Below are 25,248 nucleotides of genomic sequence, written 5' to 3'. Positions count from 1 at the left end.
GGTTGCCATTTCCTTCTCCAATGCATGACAGTGAAAAGTGAAAGTCAAGTCGCTCAGTCGTGTCTGACTTTTAGCGACCCCATGGACTGCAGCCCACCAGGCTCCTCTGTCCATGGGATTTTCCAGGCAAGAGTACTGGAGTGGGGTGCTAGTTCCCCTACCAGGGATCAAATCTGGGCCCCTTGCACTGGGAATATGGAGTCTTAGCCTCTGGACCACCAGTGAAGCCACAAGTGTTTATTTTTTAACACGTAATATTTTCACTCGTGAACTGACCATAGCATGATGGAATTCCTTGATCTTATGAAGTTGTCTTTTAAAGTTTTTCATTAAAAAGAGAAGCATGTTAGCACTTCTAGCCTCTTGGCATTCAGTCCTATCAGGATGAAGGTCCACTTGCACATATATATTACCAGGTACATGTTCACAACCACTCTCAACAGATTTGTTCTTTATCTCACCTCAAAGTAATACCAAAACCTTATAACTGTTCTCCAAAGTTCTTACCTCCATCTTGAAATTTGCTTAATCTTTCAAAATACGATGACATGGGGGCCTGGACAATATCTAAGATAGCCAGAAGAGTCCTTGTTAGCCGTAACAATTCACTGAAACTGTAAAATCCAAAGTATATAAGATTCCGAGCCAAGTGAACCACCTAATTTAGAAAAAGAAGAAAAAGGGTAGAAAAGAAAAGAAAAACATTAGGAACAAAAATAAGCACTGAATTTTTATTATCTAAATTTGTGCAGACATGTCTAATTATGTCTTTTTCTTTTTTTTATGTCTAATTCTTTTTTTTTTTTTTTTAATTTCAGCTGGTCTGATTTAATAGAAAGGTAGATTTTAAAGAACCCCTCCTAAATATGGAGAACAAACTAGTGCTTACCAGTGGGCAGAGGAGCAATATAGGTATAGGAAACTGAGAGGTACAAGCCATTATGTATAAAATACATAAGCAAAAATGATATACTTTACAGCACAGGGGAATATGGCCATTATTTTGTAATAACTTTCAGTGGAGTATAATCTACAAAAATATTGACTCATTCTGTTGTATACCTGAAACTCATATAATATTATAAATCAACTATACTTCAAAAATTTTAAAAATAATTCTATCTAATCAACAGGAAATATATCCTTCAGCAGTTCTCTCTAATTCATTAATACCTAGGAATTTAATACCTGCAGAAGTAACCACTGAACTCTGATTTAATCAAGTTTAGAATTAAATCCAAATAAGACCAGTTCATCAACCCCATCACAGGCCATGTGACAGGAATATGAGGTATCTGGTGAACAGTCCACACGGGAAGCAAGAAGACAGATTTTAGATGTATCAGGGTGGTTAAATGAAGTTTACATTAGAATGATTGACCTCTTGCTTAAATATTAAGTTATTAGTCAGTAGGACATCACTGAATAAACAGTCACATTAATGAATTACTTTAACAACTGAATATTATCCATGAAATTTGTCTACAAACACATGTTCCTTATGCCACTTTGTGGTCTTCTGGATGCTACAGGATATACTAGGCATGGCAGCCAGCTTCCAAAATGGTCCCCAGCGTAGGGTCTCCTTCCACACTGCCCCGGGCTTAGTCGGTGTCACCAACAAAATACAGCAGAATGATGACAAGACACTTCTAACCTCAGGTTACAGAAGACTGCAACTTCCATCTTGGGCCCTTTCTCTCTTTCAAATAGTTACCCCAGGGGAAGCGAGGCACCAGGCTGTGAGGACACTGAGGCAGCCTATGGAAAGGCCCACATGGCAAGAAGAATGAGGTGTCCAGACAACAGCCAGCAAGGAAGTACAACCACACAAGTGAACGTAGAAGCAGATCATCTAACCCCGGATGACGGTAACCCCAGCAACAGCTTGATTTACCACCTCCTGAGGGACCCTGATCCAGAACCACCAGATTTCTGATCCACAGAACATGAGATAATCATGCTTGTTGCTTTGGGCTGCTAGGTTTGGGGGTGATCTGTTACACATCAGCAGTAGGTACCTAATACCCCAGGTATCAGGTATGGCATCTTCTCTCTAGTTTTGTCACTATCCACTCAAAGTGATATTATAATTTCAATTTAGTTTAATGAGGCTAAAAACATCACTTTAATGGAGATTTTTTTTTAATGTATGCAAAATATATTATAAATATGCAAAACTCTCTGTCCATTAAATGCAATAAAGTTTACACAAATAAATCAAAAAATCAAAGAAAAAAGTATATAACATAATTATAAATAAAATATTTTGTATATCAGGTATAATTAAAGTATCAAATCTATCTTTTAGTCAATGGCAGAGGAAATCATACCTTCAGGAATTTAACTACCGAATTATCAAAACATCCTAAGTATTAGAGGGAAAAAAATCTTTGATGTTCAATGTACCTAATTTTAGACAGTGTAAAGTGAATAACTTTACAGATTGTTTAAAAGAAATTACCTCAAATGTCAGTTTGTTTTTTTCTTTATCTCCAAAAGGAAAAGGCTGATTTACAACTTCTTTCAAGTATTCTTCAACAAATTCCATTGTCAGTGCAAATTTCCTCTTCATATCATTTCTGGAAGAGTCTGTTATAGAATCATATCTGGGAACACAGAAAGAATTTGAAGGAAGTTAAATTGATTGTAGTCATTTAAATTGTAAAATATATATACTTAAACCTCCTGATTTCTAAGTTTGGTTAAATTAATCAACCTTTCTAGATGCTGTGTCCTCTGACTGTGTGGATCACAATAAACTGTAGAAAATTCTGAAAGAGATGGGAATACCAGACCACCTGACCTGCCTCTTGAGAAACCTATATACAGGTCAGGAAGCAACAGTTAGAACTGGACATGGAACAACAGACTGGTTCCAAATAGGAAAAGGAGTACGTCAAGGCTGTATATTGTCACTCTGCTTATTTAACTTATATGCAGAGTACATCATGAGAAACGCTGGGCTGGAAGAAGCACAAGCTGGAATCAAGACTGCCGAGAGAAATATCAATAACCTCAGATATGCAGATGACACCACCCTTATGGCAGAAAGTGAAGAGGAACTAAAAAGCCTCTTGATGAAAGTGAAAGAGGAGAGTGAAAAAGTTGGCTTGAAGTTCAACATTCAGAAAACGAAGATCATGGCATCTGGTCCCATCACTTCATGGGAAATAGATGGGGAAACAGTGTAAACAGTGTCAGACTTTATTTTTGGGGCACCAAAATCACTGCAGATGGTGATTGCAGCCATGAAATTAGAAGACACTTACTCCTTGGAAGGAAAATTATGACCAACATAGATAGCATGTTGAAAAGCAGAGACATTACTTTGCCAACAAAGGTCTGTCTAGTCAAGGCTGTGGTTCTTCCAGTGGTCATGTATAGATGTGAGAGTTGGACTGTGAAGAAAGCTGAGTGCCGAAGAATTGATGCTTTTGAACTGTGGTGTTGAAGAAGACTCTTGTGAGTCCCATCCAACCAGTCCATTCTGAAGGAGATCAGCCCTGGCATTTCTTTGGAAGGAATGATGCTAAAGCTGAAACTCCAGTACTTTGGCCACCTCATGCGAAGAGTTGACTCATTGGAAAAGACTCTGATGCTGGGAGGGATTAGGGGCAGGAGGAGAAGGGGACGACAGAGGAAGAGATGGCTGGATGGCATCACTGACTCGATGGACGTGAGTCTGAGTGAACTCCGGGAGTTGGTGATGGACAGGGAGGCCTGGTGTGCTACGATTCACGGAGTCGCAAAGAGTCGGACACGACTGAGCGACTGAACTGAGCTGAACATCTGTAAAATGGGCCTGTTTTGAAATGAGTTACTACATGTAAAGCACTTAAATCAAAGTCTACCATAATATTAAAGACTTAACAAATTTTTGCTCCTATTATTAACACGTTTTGTGTTTACTGGTTTCCAGAATAACATTTCTATTATCAAAAGCTGTCATTTTACTTTCCAAAAAGAGTATCTCATTTGCATTTGGAAGGTTAAAGAAGCCAAATTTGAACACAGAAATGCTTTTCCTTATATTCCATTTCAAAATTGAAGACATTTGGGGGAGGGATGGATTAGGAGTTTAGGATTAACAGATGCAAACTATTATATATAAAATGGATTAAAAAAAACTAGATCCTACTGTATAGTACAGGGAACGATATCCAATATCCTGTGACAAACCATATGAAAAAAGTATGAAAAAGAATACATATATATATGTGTGTGTGTGTGTGTGTGTGTGTGTGTGTGTATAACTGAATCAGTTTTCTGTATAGTAGAAATTAATACAACATTGTAAATCAACCATCATACTTCAATAAAATAAATTTTTTAAGAAATTGAAGACATTTGATTTTGAGTTCATCAGCTGAATTTAAAGTCATCGAGAAATGCTCCCAAACATACTCATGAATTGTGATCTTCGTGGGGATTTCTGTCCAGAGCCGGGCATAGCGAACAGGCACTACGGACTCCTGGGGATCCCGGTCAACATGCATGTGGAGCATGAGGCGACAAAAGGATGCTCGGAGGTCAAAAGGCAGGCTCTCATCTGACATACATCGCAGGATCAAATCAACAGAGAGCTGTGTAGAAATCTGGTTTATGGCCAGATACTGGCGATCCAAGCACATTCTTGCAAAGAGATTTAGCTGGTACCTTAAAAACAGTAAATGTATTACATTATTTGTCTTATCTGGATAAAGTCTATGTATTAGTATCAATCCACATCTACTTTTATGTTTCTAATATTTCCAAGTGTATGTGATACTGGACATTGTGGTAGTGGGTTAAGTGATTGAATGGCACGTAGATGAGGTCACTTCTTTGGCCATGCAGTTGCAATTTCTCTCACTTGTTCTAGCAACAAGTTTCTGGTGGAGACTGCCATCAGGCTCTAGGTTCTTGGTTTCCTAGGATTACAAATACACTAAGCCCAAAGGCTACGGATAACAGCTCTCGTGAAACCATCTCTTCTGCCTTGCCCAGGCTCACTCAGTTCCAGGCTCTCATGTCTACATTCCAAGTGCAGACTTAGTCCCCAAATGATCAATGATTATTCAAGTGAGCAGTCCAAATGGCATCAGTACACTTTGACTCATCAGCCGCCAAGATACAGAAAGTAGCCTTTGATTCTGTAGCTGTAGAGACCAGGGGACACAAGGAATTCTCTGTCTTTCTCAGATTTTGTGATTTAGGCCCAGTCTTGGTTTCTGCTTTGGGTTTCCATGCCTTAGACTCAAAAAACACCAACTCGGTTCTTGCTCTCACTATACTGACTACATCAACCACCACTGAAACTTCAACTACTATATGCCACCACTGAACTTTTACAACTATAGACACCAGTTTGTCCAAAGTCCTAGGTCTCTACATGACCATAAGCAGTATATACATAACTACTGGCTAACCTTCTCTGAGGCCACCTCTACAACCAAATCAGTTTCCCTAGCCCCAGTTCTATCTCCCTCTCAACTCAATTATCTGCACCCACACCAATCAACAAGAGGAAAAACTCCATTGCTGCACAACAGTTCCAAACTAGGAGAAAATGAGAAAATAGCAAGTGATATATGTAGAAAACACAGATGTTTACATTTATTGTGAATATTTTAAATAATACTAAGTATTTCAGCTACCTTAGTTCTGATATAACTTCTTAAGTTTCTTCACATACATCTGACTTCACAGATTTACAGATTTCTGAGAATCACCTCTCAATATGTGAGACTGAGAATTATGGTTCTCCATGATACTTAACCTGTAATAGGTAAGGACTTCCAAATCAGCCTTGGTGCCCTCCTTTGCCTCCTGGGCAAGGTGCCTGATGGCTTTGCCATGAGGTTCCTTGTTGCTGTCAATCCAGTAGAGCCAAACTTCTTCCTCATCAATGTCATCTGAAAGGATGGCACTCTCCATGGGGTTGTCTCCTTGCATTGAGACCAGTCTTGAAATAAATAACACACACAAAAATCTATGAAAAAGTTCATTCAGAAACAAGACAAGGAACTGTCCTGCTTACAAATAATGAACATTAAAGGATGCCTCCATCATTTGGGCTTACTTGGTTTGAATGAGAATGTCTGCATTGCCCGGGCTCAACATAAATTTGCAGATGAGTTCTTGAGTTACGGGTATCGCGGTGGTATTAGACACACACAGATCTGATAAATAATCCAAAAACCTGACAAGAGAAAAAAAATTAAATTGAACATTAGCAAAAAGCATCTTATAAAATCACCACCCATAATATACTTTGGGATATAATGAAACTGTCTAGATATATTTTTAATATTATTTCCATGCAACAGTTTTCTAATGTGTTGCTTACCTACTGCATCATTAGAGACAAATTAAATGTCCAATTATTTGTATTTAGTACAAATCTTGTTTCCAAAAATGATATAAGCTTGCTTCTACTTATTTGCTGATATTCATCCCACAGCACTGTGACTTGTTATATGTACAGTATCAAAACAAAGCCAGATCAAAGTTAACGCTGTACTCAGTAAAACAGCCAGACAGCACATGAATTCGGTCTGGTCAAGTCAGAGGCCTAATTCTATCTTCTAACACTTACTTGCCATGCTAATTAAGAAGATTTTGTCAAGCTGCTTGACTTCTCTGCAATCATTTCTCCCACATAAGGCAGCATGGTATAAGAGAAAGGCGACTTGCCATGGAGTCAGAAACCCTAACTTCTCTTTCTAGTTGGTTTGTAGGCTTCTATTTTCGCATCTCTAATATATGGATAATATTTCATGACCAGTGTACTTCAGGAGAATGTGCAAGGATTTAAATGAAACAGTGTATTAATATATATATGAACATATTCTAAAAAACTATGGTGAACTATAAAAACACAAGTTATCAGAGTGAAAATCAACCACATTTAAATACATTATCTATAAAGGGCTTTGATGTCCTATGAGATAATAACTCACGATGATACATAATTATCATAGCAATAAGTCCAACATTGTTTTGTCCATGAAAGAATTCTAACTGTACAAAAGTTCTGAAAATACAGCAATAAGCCATAATCCCCACAAGAAAAGACTGCATGAACTACTTCAAACCTTGGCTCTCGATTTCTCCTGAGTAAACTAACAAATGTTTCTATTTCTTTTGCTGTAATGTGTTTCTCTAGTAGTTTTCTGTTGTTGTGCAACAAAGCTGTGATGGTATCTTCTGCCAAAATATCATAGCCAATCTGGGACTGCATGACACAGAAATTCTTAGCAATGTATTCCTGCAAAGGAGAAGGACTGTCAGAATGCGCTGCCAAACAGCTTAGAAATAACAGGTTCTATTAGGGTCAGCAACAATGATTAATTTATTCATAAGAGAAATGCACTAAAAATTTGTCCAAAGAAAAGCAAATAAGTAATTCTTAAATAAATAGAATTTTTGAGGAAGGAATTGCCAATATATTAATATAGACCTCATTTTAATTATAACAGAAAATTACATGTCTAGAAGTAATTTTTAATATGGTACTTAACACTTACAAATTAGAAAAAAATAAACCTAATTAAAATCACAATTTTTTATGACATGATAACTAAGTATCTCACCAGTATAACAGATGGCCCTCTTCAAACACTCACTAAAAGTCATAACCCAGGATTTTGGCATAATTACAGAAAGGAAAATGACCCTCTGACATTTTGTTCATGAAGCACGAGCTTCATACTGTTATATGAAGATCCCAGGTGAACCTAGGCTATTTCTTTTTTTTTACACATACTACAATGATCTATTAAATCTTCTTTTTAAAATGATGATAAAATTACCTAGCACTTTTCATCTTTAAAAAAAAATCAGTGAAAAAACTCACAAATAAAAAGGTAAACAGGAAAAAAAGTCCAGTAAGGTAATATGATTAATCACTTTATTGCTCACACCGATTCATCCAATAGATATTTCTGGAAGGCCATTCCAGCTGTATAGTATGGTTATATAAGAGGATGTGCTTGTTTTTAGCAAACACATGTTACAGAACTGAGAGCTAGGGGTATGGCAGTAAACAAGACAGACAAGCTCCCATGGAGCTCACGTCCTAGTGATAAAGGGCAGTCATCGTTTTAGGTATTGATAAGTGAAATGAAACAAGCAGAAGCATGGGAAAAGCTGACAAATTTAGATGGGGTAGGTGCTGAAAAGGTGACATTTGACCTGGGATAGAAATGATGAAAATGATGAAATAATGGAAATGATTTTTTTTAAAAATGAGGCAATCATGGGGAGAGAAGTCATCGAAGCAATGGGAGTAGCAAGTGGAAGGTTCCGTGGTGGTGGAACCCAGTCTTCTGAGTTCTGTAATCACAGAGTGCCCGTTGCAGCAGGAAAGTCGTCAGTGAGGAGAAAACAAGAGCTGACATGGGAGCTGAGGTCCTGGAGAGCCATGTGAAACAGAAAGGTCCAATCTTAGAGCAAGAGAGAGCCACCGGGGCGTTTCCCCCATGTATGATTCTACCTGCTGCTTCTCCTTCCCACTAGCCTGCCTCTCTATTCCAAGCCACATCTCAGAACTGGTAAGCTTAACCTTCTCCACAGTCCAAAGTGTTCACTTCAGTTTCTTGGGGATTCTCCTTGGGGATGTTTTCTATGCTGGGAAAATTTACTGACTAGAATGTGTTCTTGATTTAAGTAAAACTTACTGATACTAAGAGAACATTTCATACAAAGATGGGCACAATAAAGGATAGAAAAGGTATGGACCTAACAGAAGCAGAAGATATTAAGAAGAGGTGGCAAGAACACACAGAAGAACTATACAAATAAAGATCTTCATGACCCAGATAACCATGAAGGTGTGATCACTCACCTAGAACCAGACATCCTGGAATGTGAAGTCAAGTGGGTCTTAGCTAGTAGAGGTGATGGAATTACAGTTGAGCTATTTCAAATCCTAAAAGATGATGCACTCAATATGTCAGCAAATTTGGAAAACTCAGCAGTGGCCACAGGACTGGAAAAGATCAGTTTTCATTCCAATCCCAAACAAAAGCAATGCCAAAGAATGCTCAAACTACCGCACAATTGTACTCATCTCACACACTGGCAAAGTAATGCTCAAAATTCTTCAAGCCAGGCTTCAACAGTACGTGAACTGTGAACTTCCAGATATTCAAGCTGGATTTAGAAAAGGCAGAGCAACCAGAGATCAAATTGCCAATATCCACTGGTTCACAGAAAAAGCAAGAGAGTTCCAGAAAAAAACATCTACTTCTGCTTTATTGACTATGCCGAAGCCTTTGACTGTATGTATCACAACAAACTGTGGAAAATTCTTCAAGAGATGGGAATACCAGACCACCTGATGTACTCCCTGAGAAATCTGTATGCAGGTCAGGAAGCAACAGTTAGAACTGGACATGGAACAACAGACTGGTTCCAAATAGGAAAAGGAATACGTCAAGGCTATATATTGTCACCCTGCTTATTTAACTTACAAGCAGAGTACATCATGAGAAATTCTGGGCTGGAAGAAGCACAAGCTGGAATCAAGATTACCGGGAGAAATATCAACAACCTCAGATATGCAGATGACACCACCCTTATGGCAGAAAGTGAAAAAAAAAAAAAAAAAACACTAAAGAACCTCTTGATGAAAGTGAAAGAGGAGAGTGAAAAGTTGGCTTAAAGTTCAACATTCAGAAAACTAAGATCATGGCATCTTTTCCCATCACTTCATGCCAAATAGATGGGAAACAGTGCAAACAGTGACAGACTTTATTTTGGGGGGCTCCAAAATCACTGCAGATGGTGACTGCAGCCATGAAATTAAAAGATGCTTACTCCTTGGAAGAAAAGTTATGAGCAACCTAAACAGCATATTAAAAAGCAGAGATTACTTTGCTGAGCACCAAAGAATTGACGCTTTTGAACTGTAGTATTGGAGAAGATTCTTGAGAGTCCCTTGCACTGCAAGGAGATCCAACCAGTCCATCCTAAAGGAAATCAGTCCTGAATATTCACTGGAAGGACTCATGTTAAAGCTGAAACTCCAATACTTTGGCCACCTGATGTGAAAAACTGACTCATTTGAAAAGATCTTGATGATGGGAAAGATTCAAGGTGGATGGAGGAAGGGATGACAGAGTTTGAGATGGTTGGATGGCATCACCAGCTCGATGAACATGAGTTTGAGTAAATTCCCGGAGTTGGTGATGGACAGGGAGGCCTGGTGTGCTGCAGTCTGTGGGGTCACAAAGACTCAGACACGACTGAGCGACTGAATTGAACTGATTCCCAAATAGCATCCAGCCTCCAGGTCAGACATCCTCAGCCCTCCACAGCTCAGCCCACATGCCTTTCCAGCTCACTCCCACAACCATCCTTCCAGATGGACTAAACTCATCACCGAAGTTTCCTGACTATGCACTCATCTCTCCAACTATGTAAGAGAAACATGGGACACTAACTTACCAAATGCTAATTAATTGAAAACAATTTTGTATTAAGCAGACATATATTACTGAGCCCACTGTATATTATATTATATTTTAAGACAAAAATGAGATGAAATTCTACATGAGTTGGCAACTTTAAGCTATATCCCTGGATACACCTGGGTTCCCTGTCCTCCATGGTTAGGTGTATCTTGCGATGAAACTGCCCTTCTAGGATCCATTATTCTCTTTTCAGAAATCTGTTCACTAAAATGCCAGTTCCCATACAATTTCTGAAAATGATTGTTTTTTTTTTTTTTTTTAATGATTCTTATTGTATTCAAATGCTTCCTTCTCCAAGCACCCTTCCTGGGTTACCTGAGCTGAGCTCCTCTCTCCTGAATTCCCACAATACTGTCTTATCTCCCCTACCCACTCCATGACTCTGCCTTACATTTCAGATGCACATCATATTTTTTCCACCAGACAATGAACTCTTTAGCCTACACATGATGGGGTATGTCACGTGTTTCTAGAAATGCCAAGAAATGTCTCATTCCTCTTTACATAATATATCCAGCATGCCTCCTGCCCATCAGGAGCTAATACCATGCACACATGAGGACTCAGACATCTTCCCCCGACAATTCTAATTTTACAAGGAATAATAAATACATATGTCATTTCAAATACATTTACAGGTCATTTTTGTGTGTTATAAAACATTTCAATTATAAAAGAAACGTTTTGGAACACACACAAATGACCAAGAGAAAGCATTTCACTGCGAAGAAGAATTTCCCATCCCTAATTTATATGTCTTGGAACTGTAACCAAACAACTTCGCCCATACTTTAGATGTTAAAAAGATAAAAAGGAGGGCCATCCTTGAACCTGATTTTTCCGGTAGTCCTGCTGCGAATGTCTCAGCACACGGTAGCACAGCCTCAGCATGTACTTATAGGGGGCGTATCTTTGATCCCCCAGATCTTCAAGTCTCAACATTGAGCCTTCTCCTGCTTTCTCCTTAAAGGGTGCTTTAAGAATCCCAAATACCTATTAAGAAAACAACAACAACTATGACTTATTCTGATGAATGGAGGTGCATGTTTAGAATTTTTTATTTTTTTATAACAAAAAACGTTGACTCAAAAAGGCTTTTGTAATATTTGAGTAGAATTAGTGGAGAAGGCAATGGCACCCCACTCCAGTACTCTTGCCTGGAAAATCCCAGGGATGGAGGAGCCTGGTAGGCTGTAATCCATGGGGTTGCTAAGAGTCGGGCTCGACTGAGCGACTTCACTTTCACTTTTCACTTTCACACATCGAAGAAAGAAATGGCAACCCACTCCAGTGTTCTTGCCTGGAGAATCCCAGGGACGGAGAGCCTGGTGGGCTGCCGTCTATGGGGTTGCACAGAGTCAGAAACGACTGAAGCAACTTAGCAGCAGCAGCAGCAGCAGTGTAAAGTAAAAAAATAAAAGAAAGATTTTTGGGGGGATATAAGACCAACATATTAAGGGACAGAAAAATACTGCTAAAAATATTCCCTAAATTAAATGACAAAATAATATTTAAATAAAATGCTTCATTTTGTTTAGAAATTCTATTTTATTAAAATAAAAAAATATTTGGGAAGTGTTCAACTTCCCTAATAAGTCAGACAGAAAAAGAAAAAAATCATATGATATCACTTATATGCAGAACCTAAAAAAAGTTATACAAGTGAATTTATTTTCAAAACAGAAACAGACTCACAAACTAGAAAATGAACTATGGTTACCTGGTGGAAGGTGGGAGGGAGGGCTAAATTGGGGGTTTGGGACTGACACGTATATACTGCTATATTTAAAGTAACCAATAAGGACTTAATGTAAACAAATAAATATTTGGTTAAAAATAATAAAATTTTAAAGATTTTAAGTTTTACCAAGTTACATGAACATATTCAGATGAACTAAAATATAGTCTGACTTCAATGGGCTTTGAAGTCAAACAACTACTTCTGTTATTCCCTATAAATTTCTAAAATCAAAACACTATAAGGAAAATCAAAACACTATAAGGAAATTTACTTTTCATCTAAAACTGACTACCTCCAAATATTGCTTTTAAACCTCTTAGTAAAAGAATTAACTTATTATTTGTATACATAAAGATGTGACCAAATCAATGAATGTATCAGCATTCAAAACAAATAAGGAGCCTTATCGGCACCTGGTGATACCCAGTGACTCAGATTTTTCTTGTAAGAAAATTAGCAGTTGGGAAGTATTTAAAAAGCACTGAGGAGCATGACTCTTTTAGGCAAGAAGACAGCAGGTAGGATCACCTGGAGATGAACTGGCAGGATGAGTAAATTATTTATAAAGGAGCACCTAGGCAAAGACATGAGGAGTCATACAAGAAAGCAGAATTATCCTCTGTAGTCCATGAAATAAAATATGAATTAAAGTTTCTTCAATAATTCTATATTCACTAAACTGTGAATTTTCTACTTATTATACTGAAGTAAAATATTTGACATATATTGGTTGAAATAATAAATCATTCAAGGTTCTAAAAGTCCTTGAAATCAAATGTTTTATACAAAAGAAATGCTAATGTTAGAAAAGACTTGGTCTCATTAGATTTGCAACCTTTATTTTATTTGAGAAAACTGTTGATTTTATATATTCTGACAATCAGCTACAGAATATTAACTGATAATGTCTACTGTTTTCCTTTCCCAACTCTACAATAGCAGGTATATTAATAACATAAATTTTATTTTTTAAGTATCTTCCTACAGTCCACAGTTAAGGCAGAAGCCCATTACTTATATAGCCATTAACAGAATAAAAAGAATGCACGAAGGTAGGCATGTCCAAACGTGCATAGTATTAGGGAGTAAATTAATTTGCCGGCACATGATGAACAACTTCAGGAAGACATAGCATAGGAGCATTTCTAGACTTCCAGGGAAAAAACTAGAATACTGTAAAGAGCACTTGTGACTAATGAATAGACTGCCCTGCTTTTTGAGGGGAAAATGCGGGAAAAGGAGGAAGCAGATGGAAATGGCAGCTTCCAAGCTCCCCTGGAAATTCTACTTAGAACATTACAGCATGTTTTTTGGAAACAGTTTGACCATGTAGGTTTTTCAGAGGTCTGTGGCAGGCCGTCTCCAAGATAGCTCTCAGTGAACCCTGCCTCCTGGAATTACTCTCTTATGGAATCCTGTCTTATTGACTGTGAGTTGGAATTATTGGCTCACTTCTAACTAAGAGAACAAGGTAGAAATGATGAGATGTTAGAATTTCTAAGATGAGGTTACAAAATGACTATGACCTCCACCTAGAGGCCCTCTCTTCTTCTGTCTTGGATCCCTCACTTCTAAGGAAGACAACCTGCCTGGTCTTGAGGCAGCCCTGTGGAGAGGCCCAAGTGAGTGAGCTGAGTAATAAATCCTCCCCTGTTTGAGCCTCGAGATGACCACAACCCAGCCAAGACCTTGACTGCAGCCTGTGAAACACCGTGAGCAAGAACTGCCCACCTAAACCACCCCCAGATTCCTAGTCCACAGAAAACCTAAGTATCTGCTGGCTTCTGACACTAAGTTTAGGGGTAATTTGTTATACATCAATAGGTAACTAATACAAGAACTTTCCTGATACTATAATTCAAAAGATAAAATATGCAAAATCACCTGTGCCAATATGTTCTGTTCCCTCATTAACTTCTGACGTTCTCGGTTTGGCTTGGTGATAAGCACGTCTAGAACGTCTTGTCCGTTGTTAGGTACATCAGCAACAAAGAAGATAAGGTCTTCCAGTAACTTGGTTACAAACCTATCATAAAAAGAAAGGGAAATATTATGGTGTGCTTAATCTTGGAAATATTTGTAAATAAGCACTAAAACATTAAAAAGTAAAAGTATTTTATAATAAAATCATTTAATGAAATAACTAATACAGTAAATATTTACTTAAATTAGCTGCTGAGTCACTTCAGTCGTGTCCGACTCTGTGCGACCCCATAGATGGCAGCCCACCAGGCTCCCCAGTCCCTGGGATTCTCCAGGCAAGAACACTGGAGTGGGTTGCCATTTCCTTCTCCAATGCATGAAAGTGAAAAGTGAAAGTGAAGTCGCTCAGTCATGTCCGACTCTTGGCGACTCCATGGACTGCAGCCCACCAGGCTCCTCCATCCATGGGATTTTCCAGGCAAGAGTACTGGAGTGGGGTGCCATTGCCTTTTCCCATTTACTTAAATCTTTGCAAAGAGCATCCCTTCTTCAGTTCCACCAACCCCTACTCCTACCTCCAACTCTAATCAAGTATTTGCAAAGACAATTATGAAATAAAACCCCATGAGTCCCAAAATCAGAGGTGTTGAGAGGATAACACCCATCAGCAGATGCTTTTTCATGACTGACTCACAAAGAAGGGTATTTTGGCTTTATGAGAGAACAGCTAAACTAAATTCTTAAACTAAAATTTGTTCTTTTTTATCATCAACTCAACTACATTTTCTAATCTTTACCACATTACAATTTCTCTCTGTACAGAATAGGAAAAACTTAAATGACCTGCAAAGAGAGACAAGAGCAAGCCATCATATCTCTAAATTGTTCTGAAAGTATTAACTGATCTATACAAATCATAGCACCCTAAAATCATACACTAATGTTTACCTTTAATTCTACATTTTGGCTATTTTTTTTAACTATTACTTGAACATTAGTGGCATCTGGCACCTTCCTCCCTTAGCTTTCTTCTTCCTCCTTCCTGCGGTTTATCATTTCCTGTGTGACTCTTTTTTGTAAAATTCATACAGGCACTACACCACCAGGGAACTGCATCATATATGAATTTTTTAATACTACAAAAACTATCCAACAAATATTTAAGTAAACTTTATCCAAGAAGATGTCATATAGATGCATGATGGAATGCTACTCAGACAGAAAAGAATGAAATAGTATCATCTGCCACAACATGGATGGACCTAGAGATTACCATTACTAAGTGAAGTTCAAGTCCGACAGAAAAAGACAAATACCATATGATATCATTTGTATGTGGAATCTAAAATATGACACAAATGAATTTATTTACAATGTTTTAACATTTAACAGAAACACAGACATGGAAAACAAACTTATGGTTACAAAAACAGGCACAGGGTGGGGGAGGAATAAATTAGGAGTTTGAGATTAGCAGATAAAAACTACCATATATAAAACAGATAAACAACAAAGTCCTACTGAAAAACACAGGGAACCATATTCAACATTCTATAATAAACCATAATGAAAACGAATATATTTATATATAACTGAATCACTTTACACTAGAATCTAACACAACATTGTAAATCAACTATATTTCAATAAATAAGCTTTATCCATATACATCAGCATAATTATTCACTGTTATTAGTATGATCAATCAAGATCACATCAACAAAAGAACTACAATTTAAGAGATTCAGTGACTCTAGAAAAGTGCGGAATGTATTCCGTTATGAAGCACCTTGATCTTACCTCCAGATTCAACTCTTGCAAGGGAGTGGAGCCAAGTGGATAAACCTATAATCCAGAATTTAGCCACCACATCCAAATTCAGCGCACCTCCAAAGTTCATAAACTTACTCCAAATTCCAGAGATATGTTTTCTTGTGTGCCTATTTTAAATTTTAACCCCATCTGTTTCTTTTCGACAAAATGTCTTAGGAATAGGATTCACTGACATAGCTTCTAGGGGCACCCACAGAAATGTAAAACATGATTTCTACACATCAAAATGTGGTGTGAATTTCTTTCGAAATTGTGACTCAACATCTTCTAAATTATTCTGTTGTCCTTAACAGCAATAATAAAATATTTATTTTGAGCTCAGACTTCTTCAGCAAACTAAAATTGAGTTGAGCTTCAAGGGCTCAATTTACAAGTCCAGTCCAAGCATAAATATATCGCATTTTCTTTTTAGAAGTATTGGGTTTTTTTTTTTTTTCTCTTGCTGTTTAGAGGATATTGTATTCAGGTGTTTAGTTATTTAAGAAAGTGCAACTCTGGGAGCAACTACAAATGCCTCTGCTTCAAACTCTTCCAGATGGCTTACAAATGAATGATGGTGGAGATGCAGATGTAGAGAATGATCTTGTGGACACAGCAGGGGAAGGAGAGGGTAGGACACATTGAGAAAGTAGCTTTGACATATATACACTACCATATGTAAAACGGATAGAGTGGGAAGTTGCTCCATAACACAGGGAGCCCTGCCTGGTGCTCTGGGATGACCTAGAGGGGAAGGATGGGGGGCTGGGAGGGAGGCTCACGAGGAAGGGGGATATATACACACATATATAGTTATGACCGATTCTCAGTGTTGTACAGCAGAGACCAACACAATATTGTAAAGCAATTATCTTCCAGTTAAAAATAAATTAAAAACTGGTGATAGCTAATGGAATGATGATGAAGAAAATTAACAGTCTTGACTGAGAATGACTATACATTAACCTTATTTGCAGAGCCCACCTCCCCTAATGATGAGGCAATGATAGTCAAGAAAATGAGTCTTCTCTTTTGACCTCCAAAACTGTTGAAACCTTATTTTTGTCTTTTCACCTCAAGCATCCCATCTGTGGCAAATAAAACTGATTTTTTCAGTTTAGACCAAATTACAATTCTGTACTGGGAGGTGAAAGTGAAGTCGCTCAGTTGTGTCCGACTCTTTGTGACCCCATGGACTGCAGCCTACCAGGCTCCTCCGTCCATGGGATTTTCCAGGCAAGAGTACTGGAGTGGGTTGCCATTTCCTTCTCCAGGAGATCTTCCCAACCCAGGAATTGAAACCAGGTCTTCTGCATTGTAGGCAAACGCAGGTCCTTTAATCACTCAAACTTATTAATTTCCTTTTATTAAAAACTTTTTGTGTGAATTTTATCATATGCACCCATGATAAACAAAATATATATTTAAAAAAGACATACCTAAAACATAACAAAAAACAGTCAACCAGGAACAAAATAAACACAGTGATGAGCAAGGATAATATTCAGTACTGGCAAGACAATGGGGACCGAAAGCATATGGCAGGGAACTAAACTAAAGACACAAAAGCAGAGACTAAAGCAGTGTGTCTCCATCTCTTAAAGGAACCCTACACGTATTGTGACCCCTGTTCCAGTCCCGGCTGTGCAGTGCGTGAGTGATAGGAGGAAAGAGAGGAAGCACACAGACAGGACTGGACTCAACCACCTGCAATCTCCATGGCCAAAGCCTCAAATTACCGGAGGACACAAATTCTCAGCCCTCACTATCAGATCGGGCTCTGGACTTGTTGAGATGAGCAAGGTGGAAGCAACCATAAAACTAATAAAGAAGATGAGAGAATGCAGAGAGAGAATAAGAAAAATATTTCCACTCAAGAAGAACCTGCATATTTAAATTTCAAAGAACAAGAGAAAAACTGACATTAAGAAAGCCATCCATCATACTGAAAAACCAGGAGGCACTTCATCACCAAAAAAATGCAAGTAACAGTACAATTTCAAAATAACTTTTAAATCAGTGTGTTTCCAATCCTCAAAGAGTTAAGAAAACAATTATATACCAAAGAAGACAATATACCTAAAAGAGGGCAGATACAAATGAAGAAAATGTGGCTATGCAAAAGAATCAATAGAAATCTGAGAAACAAAATTATAATCATTTAAATAAAAATATAATTCATGAAGGTAAAATACTACACACACATTCTAAGAAAATGTGGTGACTTATAGACAGTATCAAAAAAATCAATCTAGGAAGCAGGACAGATTTCAAAAGGCAAGTTATAAAAGGAAAGTTAAGAGATAAGGGAGATGAATTAAGAGGATTCAACACCCATCTAATAGGAGTTCCAGAAGAGAGGTAAGAGGAAAAGATAAATATTTGAAGGAAGATGGCTGAATATTTTCCAGAATTGAATAAAAATATAAGTATTCTGATTAAAAGTATATCCTAAGTGTCAAGTGGGAAAAATAAAATTAAAAATTACTTGTAAACACATTGTAGTGAAACTTTAGGACATCAAAGACAAAAGAAAAAATCTACAAAATTATCAGAAAGTAAGCAAAAATGCCAATAAAGAATAATAATTCTTAATGGCAAGATACAACAGAAAATAATTGTTAAAACTTTAAAATACTAAAGAAAAAGAATTGTCAAGCTGGCATTTCATACATAAAGTATCAGTTTAAAAAGGAAGTAAAATAAAGACATCCCCAGATAGATTCATAAGATTTATAACCTCATTGAACAGACTGAAGAAAAAATTTCAGCAAAAAGAAAAGTGAACCCAGAGAGGACTGAAATGCAAGAAATAAAAGCAAGTAGAACAAAAGGTAAAATACATTCATAAATATAATTAATAACTGAAAAATAATTTTAGGAACTAAATTTTCAGGAAAAAAGTGATACATCATAATTTAGATGACATAAGTAATTTAAAGAATAAACTCAGAACTATGCGTCTAGACAACTATTGCCCCCCTAAAAAAAAGATGGGAAGTAGAATAGCAGAGAATAATCAAAGCATTCTGAAGTATTTTTCTCCCACGAGAGAAAGAAATATTTTCAAGTTGTGTAAAAAAGAAGATATAGCTGAAATGTATGACAAGACCATATGGGCACTTGCAAAAGAATAGGAACAGGATCTATAGCTTCTAAACCAGAAGAAAAGTAAAAATGGGGAGAAAATACAAACTTAACCACTCCAACAGAAAGGAAGAAAGAAGAAGAGGGAAAAGAAAAAAAGCTATACAGGAGAAAGAAAATAACAAAATATGATACCCATTGGTATTCAAATAAGTCCAAACACATTATTTAACAAATCAAGGTAATTAAATGTTAACAAATTCAAATAGACTATCAGATTATATTTTTAAAATCCAGCTCTTGCCTGCTCAGAAGACATTAACAAAGCAATATGACTGGCAAATCTGAAACAAATGGATATCGAAAAAAAGGCATCCACTTGAACACTAAACAAAGGATAGCTGGTGTCAAGACAGGAATATCAAGTAAGTAAAATGCCTGTGACCCAGCAATCCCACTGCTGGGCATACACACTGAGGAAACCAGAAGGGAAAGAGACACGTTACCCCAGTGTTCATCGCAGCACTGTTTATAATAGCCAGGACACGGAAGCAATCCAGCTGTCCATCAGCAGATGAATGGATAAGAAAGCTATGGTACATATACACAATGGAGTATTACTCAGCCATTAAAAAGAATACATTTGAATCAGTTCTAATGAGGTGGATGAAACTGTAGCCTATTATACAGAGTGAAGTAAGCCAGAAAGAAAAACACCGATACATACTAACGCATATATATGGAATTTAGAAAGATGGTAACAATAACCCTGTGTACGAGACAGCAAAAGAGACACTGATGTATAGAACAGTCTTATGGACTCTGTGGGAGAGGGAGAGGGTGGGATGATTTGGGAGAATGGCATTTAAATATGTATAATATCATGTATGAAACAAGTCGCCAGTCCAGGTTTGATGCACGATACTGGATGCTTGGGGCTGGTGCACTGGGACAACCCAGAGGGATGGTATGGGGAGGGAGGAGGGAGGAGGGTTCAGGATGGGGAACACGTGTATACCTGTGGCAGATTCATTTCGATATTTGGCAAAACCAATACAATATTGTAAAGTTTAAAAATAAAATTAAATTAAAAAAAATAAAAAGGAAAAAAAAATTCAAAGGGAAATGAGACTGCTATAGGAAGATATTAACTCTGTATCAGAAGGACATCTGATCTGGTGATCACATGTTGGATGGCCCCTGCTCTAGATTCTGAGCTCCTATCTCAGGGAACTGGAACCAATACTCAAGCCCGTAAATTGCATGAAGATGTGAATGGAGCCTGTGCTGTTCATGGCTGCATTGCCACCGTGAGCAAACTGTCCTAAGAATACTACACAATTTTAACAAACAAGGAAATCCTGTCACATATGACAATATGAGTGAACCTGCTTTGTGAAATAAACCAGTCATAGAAGGACAAACACCGCATGATTCCACTTACACGAGGAGTGACTGCTTCCTTAAACTTTGCTCCTTACTGTCAAACTATGTTTCAAAATGCTTATATCAATTATCTCCTGGAAAGCAAGGAGATCAAACCAGTCAATCCTAAAGGAAATCAGTCGTAAATATTCATCAGAAGGACTGATGCTGAAAGCTTCCAATATGTTGGCCACCTGATGTGAAGAACTAACTCAGTGGAAAAGACCCTGATGCTGGGAAAGATTGAAGGCATGAGGAAAAGAGGATGACAGAGATGAGATGGTTGGATGGCATCACTGACTTGATGGACATGAGTTTCAGCAAGCTCTGGGAGTTGGTGATGGACAAGGATGCCTGGCATGCCACAGTCCATGGGTTCACAGAGTCGGACACGACTGAGCAACTGAACTGAACTGATACGAATTATCATTTCACCAGCTGTCATGAGAATTTCAGTGTGTGAATGCCTGGGAAATTGGTAATTTCTTATTTTTCTTATTCAAATTGAAAGGTATGTAGCAGACCATGAAGTGGATAAATACAGAGAATGCTTGCGCTCTGGTGTATTGGAAACCTATGGACTTTAAAAACACACATGATTAAATCCCCCATTTACAGTGTGACCTTACCTGATTGGCTTAAACTTTCAATTATCCTTTATGTAGAATGGGAATAATGTCCATATCAAGGTTGTTTGAAGGACTAGAGAAATATATTTACAGTACCTAACATAGTACCAAATAAAGTAGGGATGAAATGGCTGATGGCTATCAGTATCACTCTTTCTTACTCATTTCCAAAACAGAATGAGTGGAGGAATCAAAGATCTAGTTTCTTCGAGTGTCTTTGAGCGAGTTACAAGGGCAGAAAGCTACACTTTTGCAGACTGTTTGCTGGTATTATATAACATGTTTGCTTTGTGGGACTTGAGCAGAGAAATGTATCTTGAATAAATAAGAACAAAAAAGCATAAAACTTTTAGGGCTTCTAAAACTCCAAACCCAAATATCAAATCAAGTGCATCAAAAGGCATCTCTTATGAAACATTTAAAAGGAAAGGTCAGAAAGTAACTCAAAACAACTGTGTTCAAGCCAAACTAAAATAGAAAAATGTAAACATTCCCCAGATTTTAATGTTACTATTTTCATTTAGGCACCAGGATCTGCTCATTGAGAAGCAGGTGTGCTGCCATGGAGACCATTCTACGTATTTCCTTAGAGTCATTCATTCACCTGAGAGCTACTGCAAGAGTTCACAACTGACTCTTGATGATTTAAAAGTTATTCTAGCTCATGCAGCTCAATACCAGAAAAATAAACGACCCAATCAAAAAACAGGCCAAAGAACTAAAAAGACATTTCTCCAAAGAAGACATACAGATGGCTAACAAACACATGAAAAGAAGCTCAACGTCACTCATTATTAGAGAAATGCAAATCAAAACCACAACAAGGTACCATTTCACACCAGTCAGAATGGCTGCTATCCAAAAGTCTACAAGCAATAAATGCTGGAGAGGGTATGGAAAAAAGGGAATGCAAAACAGGACAGCCACTATGGAGAAGAGTGTAGAGATTCCTTAAAAAACTGGAAACAGAACTGCCATACGACCCAGCTATCCCACTGCTGGGCATACACACTGAGGAAACCAGAACTGAAAGAGAAGTATGTACCCCAATGTTCATCCCAGCACTGTTCTCAATAGCCAAGACATGGAAGCAACCTAGATGTCCATTGGCTGATGAATGGATAAAGAAAGTTGTGGTACATATACATGATGGAATATTACTCAGCTTTAAAAAGAACATATTTGAATCCGTTCTAATGAGGTGGATGAAACTGGAGCCTATTATACAGAGCAAAGTAAGTCAGAAAGAAAAACATCAATACAATATATTAACGCATATATATGGGATTTAAAAAGATGGTAACGATGACCCTATATGTGAGACGGCCAAAGAGACACAAATATAAAGAATAGATTATTGGACTCAGTGGAGAAGGCGAGGATGGGATAATTTGAAAGAATAGCATTGAAACATATGTATTACCATATGTGAAAGAGATGACAGTCCAAGTTCAGTGCATGAAACAGGGCACTCAGAGCACTGGAACAACCCAGAGGGATGGGATGGGATGGGAAGGGAGGTGGGAGGGGGGCTCAGGATGGGGGACACATGTACACCCGTGACTGGTTCATGTCAGTGTATGGCAAAACCCACCACAATATTGTAAAGTAATTAGCTTCTAATTAAATAAATTAATTTAAAAATATGAATGATAAATAAATAAGTAAAAGTCATTCTAGAAAGGTACTAACCTCCTTTCATTCTGGGTTATTGTGCCATTTTCCAGCTTTTTAACTGTAGTCGCCAGCACTTTATTTGCATCATTGGCAAAGTCTAAATCTCGGACCTCGGACAGTGGGACAGACACAATGGCAAATGCTTCTTTATCTTCTTTTGTCTGGCAAGTTCCAATCTGCAATGTGTTTTTCCATTAAGATTAGTTGCTTTATTAAAAAATGATGCAATACTCCTGAAGTACTAACACATCTTAGTACTGCAGAAGAGGTACAAAACAGAAGTAGATGATCCAAACACAACAATTCCTACAAGCATAGCCCACTATGAAAAGCTGTAGAGACACAGATCTCTCCTGCCCATTTCCTGCCTTGTTCTCAAAGCCCGACTGGCAATGTTTCCCTTTTACCCTTGCCCTTTGCTTCAGTTTCAACAGAGGAGAGGAAATACCCTTCTGGAATCTTCTTCCCTTCCTACATGCTGCTCCCATTCTCTTGGTATCTCTGTTGCATCTTCTTGAATCACAGCCCTGCAGTGACCTGACTGGTGCGCATGAGTCCTTGATGAAATCCAGTGCAACAATCTCTAATATTGACAAAGTGCCATTGTAAGAACATGTCAGTCATCCCCTAATCCTATTCATACAACATCTGGATGAAAAGTAAACCATTCTCAGAAACATTTACCTTCAACATAACAGGCCTCTCTTCATCTGTGTCTATGGGGATGCTAGTACTGGTTACCCATGTGTTTGTACATAGATGTCTTAACCGCACATATGAGTTCCTAAAAGAAAAATAATATTTAAAAAATGGTTTATAAAAAATTAACACACTTAACATTAGCATATTTAACAGTTTCATACATGATATGAATATAAATATATTTTAGGCAATTAGTGAGTATAGATCAGTCACATTTTAAGGGAAAATCTGACTACAGACTATTTCAAAGCATGCAGTATTATTACCTAGGCCAGTGGTTCTCAAAATCTAGACCTTGGACCAGCACCATCAGCATCACCTGGACACTAGTTAGAAATACAAATTCCAAGGTTTTATCCCAGTCCACTGAATCAGAGAATCTGAGCCTGAGGTCCAACAGTGAGTATTTTACCAGCCTCTCCAGGAAATTCTGGTGTATACAAAGGTAAGAAGCACTGACTGTGACCATCTCAGTTATAATGGCTGTCTCACTGTAGTCCCTTCTGTGGTTTAACCATTTGCACATGCAAGTATACAGTGTAGTCGATCCTCAGTAATTGCAGATTATGTACTTGTGACAAATTATCTCTACCCCCAAAATCAATTCTTGGGGGAACTTTGGCAGTCTTTCTCAGACATGCATAGAGTGGCAAAAAATTTGATTCCCTGCCATTCACATCCCCAGTGAGGCTGAACACGGTGACGCTCTGCCTTCTGGTTTCTGCTCTTGAACCGTCACCAAGTGTCTTTTCGTGGTCTGTATATTACCATGATTTCACTGTCATTGGGGAATTCATTGTTGAAAACAGCCCCAAGTGTAGTGCTGAAGTGCGGTCTTGTGTTCCTGTAGAGCAAAGCTGTGACGTGCATTACAGAGAAAATACTAATGACAGAGAAGCTTCATCCAGGCATGAGTTATAGGGCTGCTGGTCATGAATTCAGTGTTCATGAACCAAAAGTATATATTAAGTGAGGTGTCTTTAACCAAAAACACATAAAAAACAAGGTTGAGTATTAACTGATTGACAAAAATACTGTGTCCAGAAGCTTGCAGGAACCTAACTCTGTATTTCCCTTAGGAGCAATGGTCCCATATTTGCTAATTCATGTTCCAGCAATAGTAAGAACCAATGATAGGTGAATTATGAGAGAGTGTATGAGAAAGAACAGCTAGAGCTTCCTCCAGCTCAAATATTATCATTTTCAGTGAAACTTTTATTATCATTTGTTAAACAAAATGAATAAAGTGTCCATTAAAAGAAAACCATTGTGGTAAGTTCTCTGCTTCAAGTTGCAAGAAGTTCAGAAGGAAAGATAAGATAAATCCCTATAATACAAGGCAGAAAGCATTAAGGCCAATAAGAGAAACCAAAAAAAAAAAAAAGGCTTCAGGGAAAGAGATTTAGTCTCAAACACCATGGTTCTGCTCATTCATAAAAGTAGATAGAGACTGAGTTTCAAAAATCTAGAACAGCAAAGGTCCGGTCATTGTCCAAATAATCAGCAAGGTGGTGCTGTAATACCTCTGTGATACCACTTATCTTCTGCATGGAATTACACAGGAGATGTCATTTGGACTCAATTATCCTCACCATTGTATTTTAAGCATCTGGAAAGTGGGGCCATAGCTGGAGAACGACCAGCTCCATGGTCGTTCTTACCCCTGCACTCTTCCTATAGATGCTTATGGAGTCAACCTAGATGGCTGAGTTCCAAACTGAGGCCACATTTGAGCCATAACAACTTGCAGTTTCTAACAATTCTAGAAATGAATAACTCCTTAGGACCTACA

General features: G+C 37.8%; 1 protein-coding gene across 2 annotated transcripts in view; it reads right to left on the bottom strand.

The window, feature by feature from the left end:
- Positions 1–25,248, bottom strand: part of ITPR2 (inositol 1,4,5-trisphosphate receptor type 2) — a 588,791-nt gene that overhangs the window by 388,030 nt on the left and 175,513 nt on the right. For both annotated transcript variants that reach the window (XM_061417573.1, XM_061417572.1), the window contains exons 12-21: positions 23,439–23,538; positions 22,770–22,930; positions 14,086–14,227; positions 11,292–11,453; positions 7,080–7,252; positions 6,065–6,184; positions 5,762–5,947; positions 4,408–4,659; positions 2,465–2,609; positions 508–658 (exon numbers count right to left, since the gene is read on the bottom strand). In XM_061417573.1, the coding sequence (XP_061273557.1) occupies positions 508–658; positions 2,465–2,609; positions 4,408–4,659; positions 5,762–5,947; positions 6,065–6,184; positions 7,080–7,252; positions 11,292–11,453; positions 14,086–14,227; positions 22,770–22,930; positions 23,439–23,538 (1,592 nt within the window). The remainder of the gene's footprint in view (positions 1–507; positions 659–2,464; positions 2,610–4,407; positions 4,660–5,761; positions 5,948–6,064; positions 6,185–7,079; positions 7,253–11,291; positions 11,454–14,085; positions 14,228–22,769; positions 22,931–23,438; positions 23,539–25,248) is intronic.

The sequence above is a fragment of the Bos javanicus genome, chromosome 5 (assembly GCF_032452875.1).
Source record: "Bos javanicus breed banteng chromosome 5, ARS-OSU_banteng_1.0, whole genome shotgun sequence".
Taxonomy (NCBI): Eukaryota; Metazoa; Chordata; class Mammalia; order Artiodactyla; family Bovidae; genus Bos; species Bos javanicus.
This window is presented reverse-complemented; position numbering and strand designations above follow the sequence as displayed.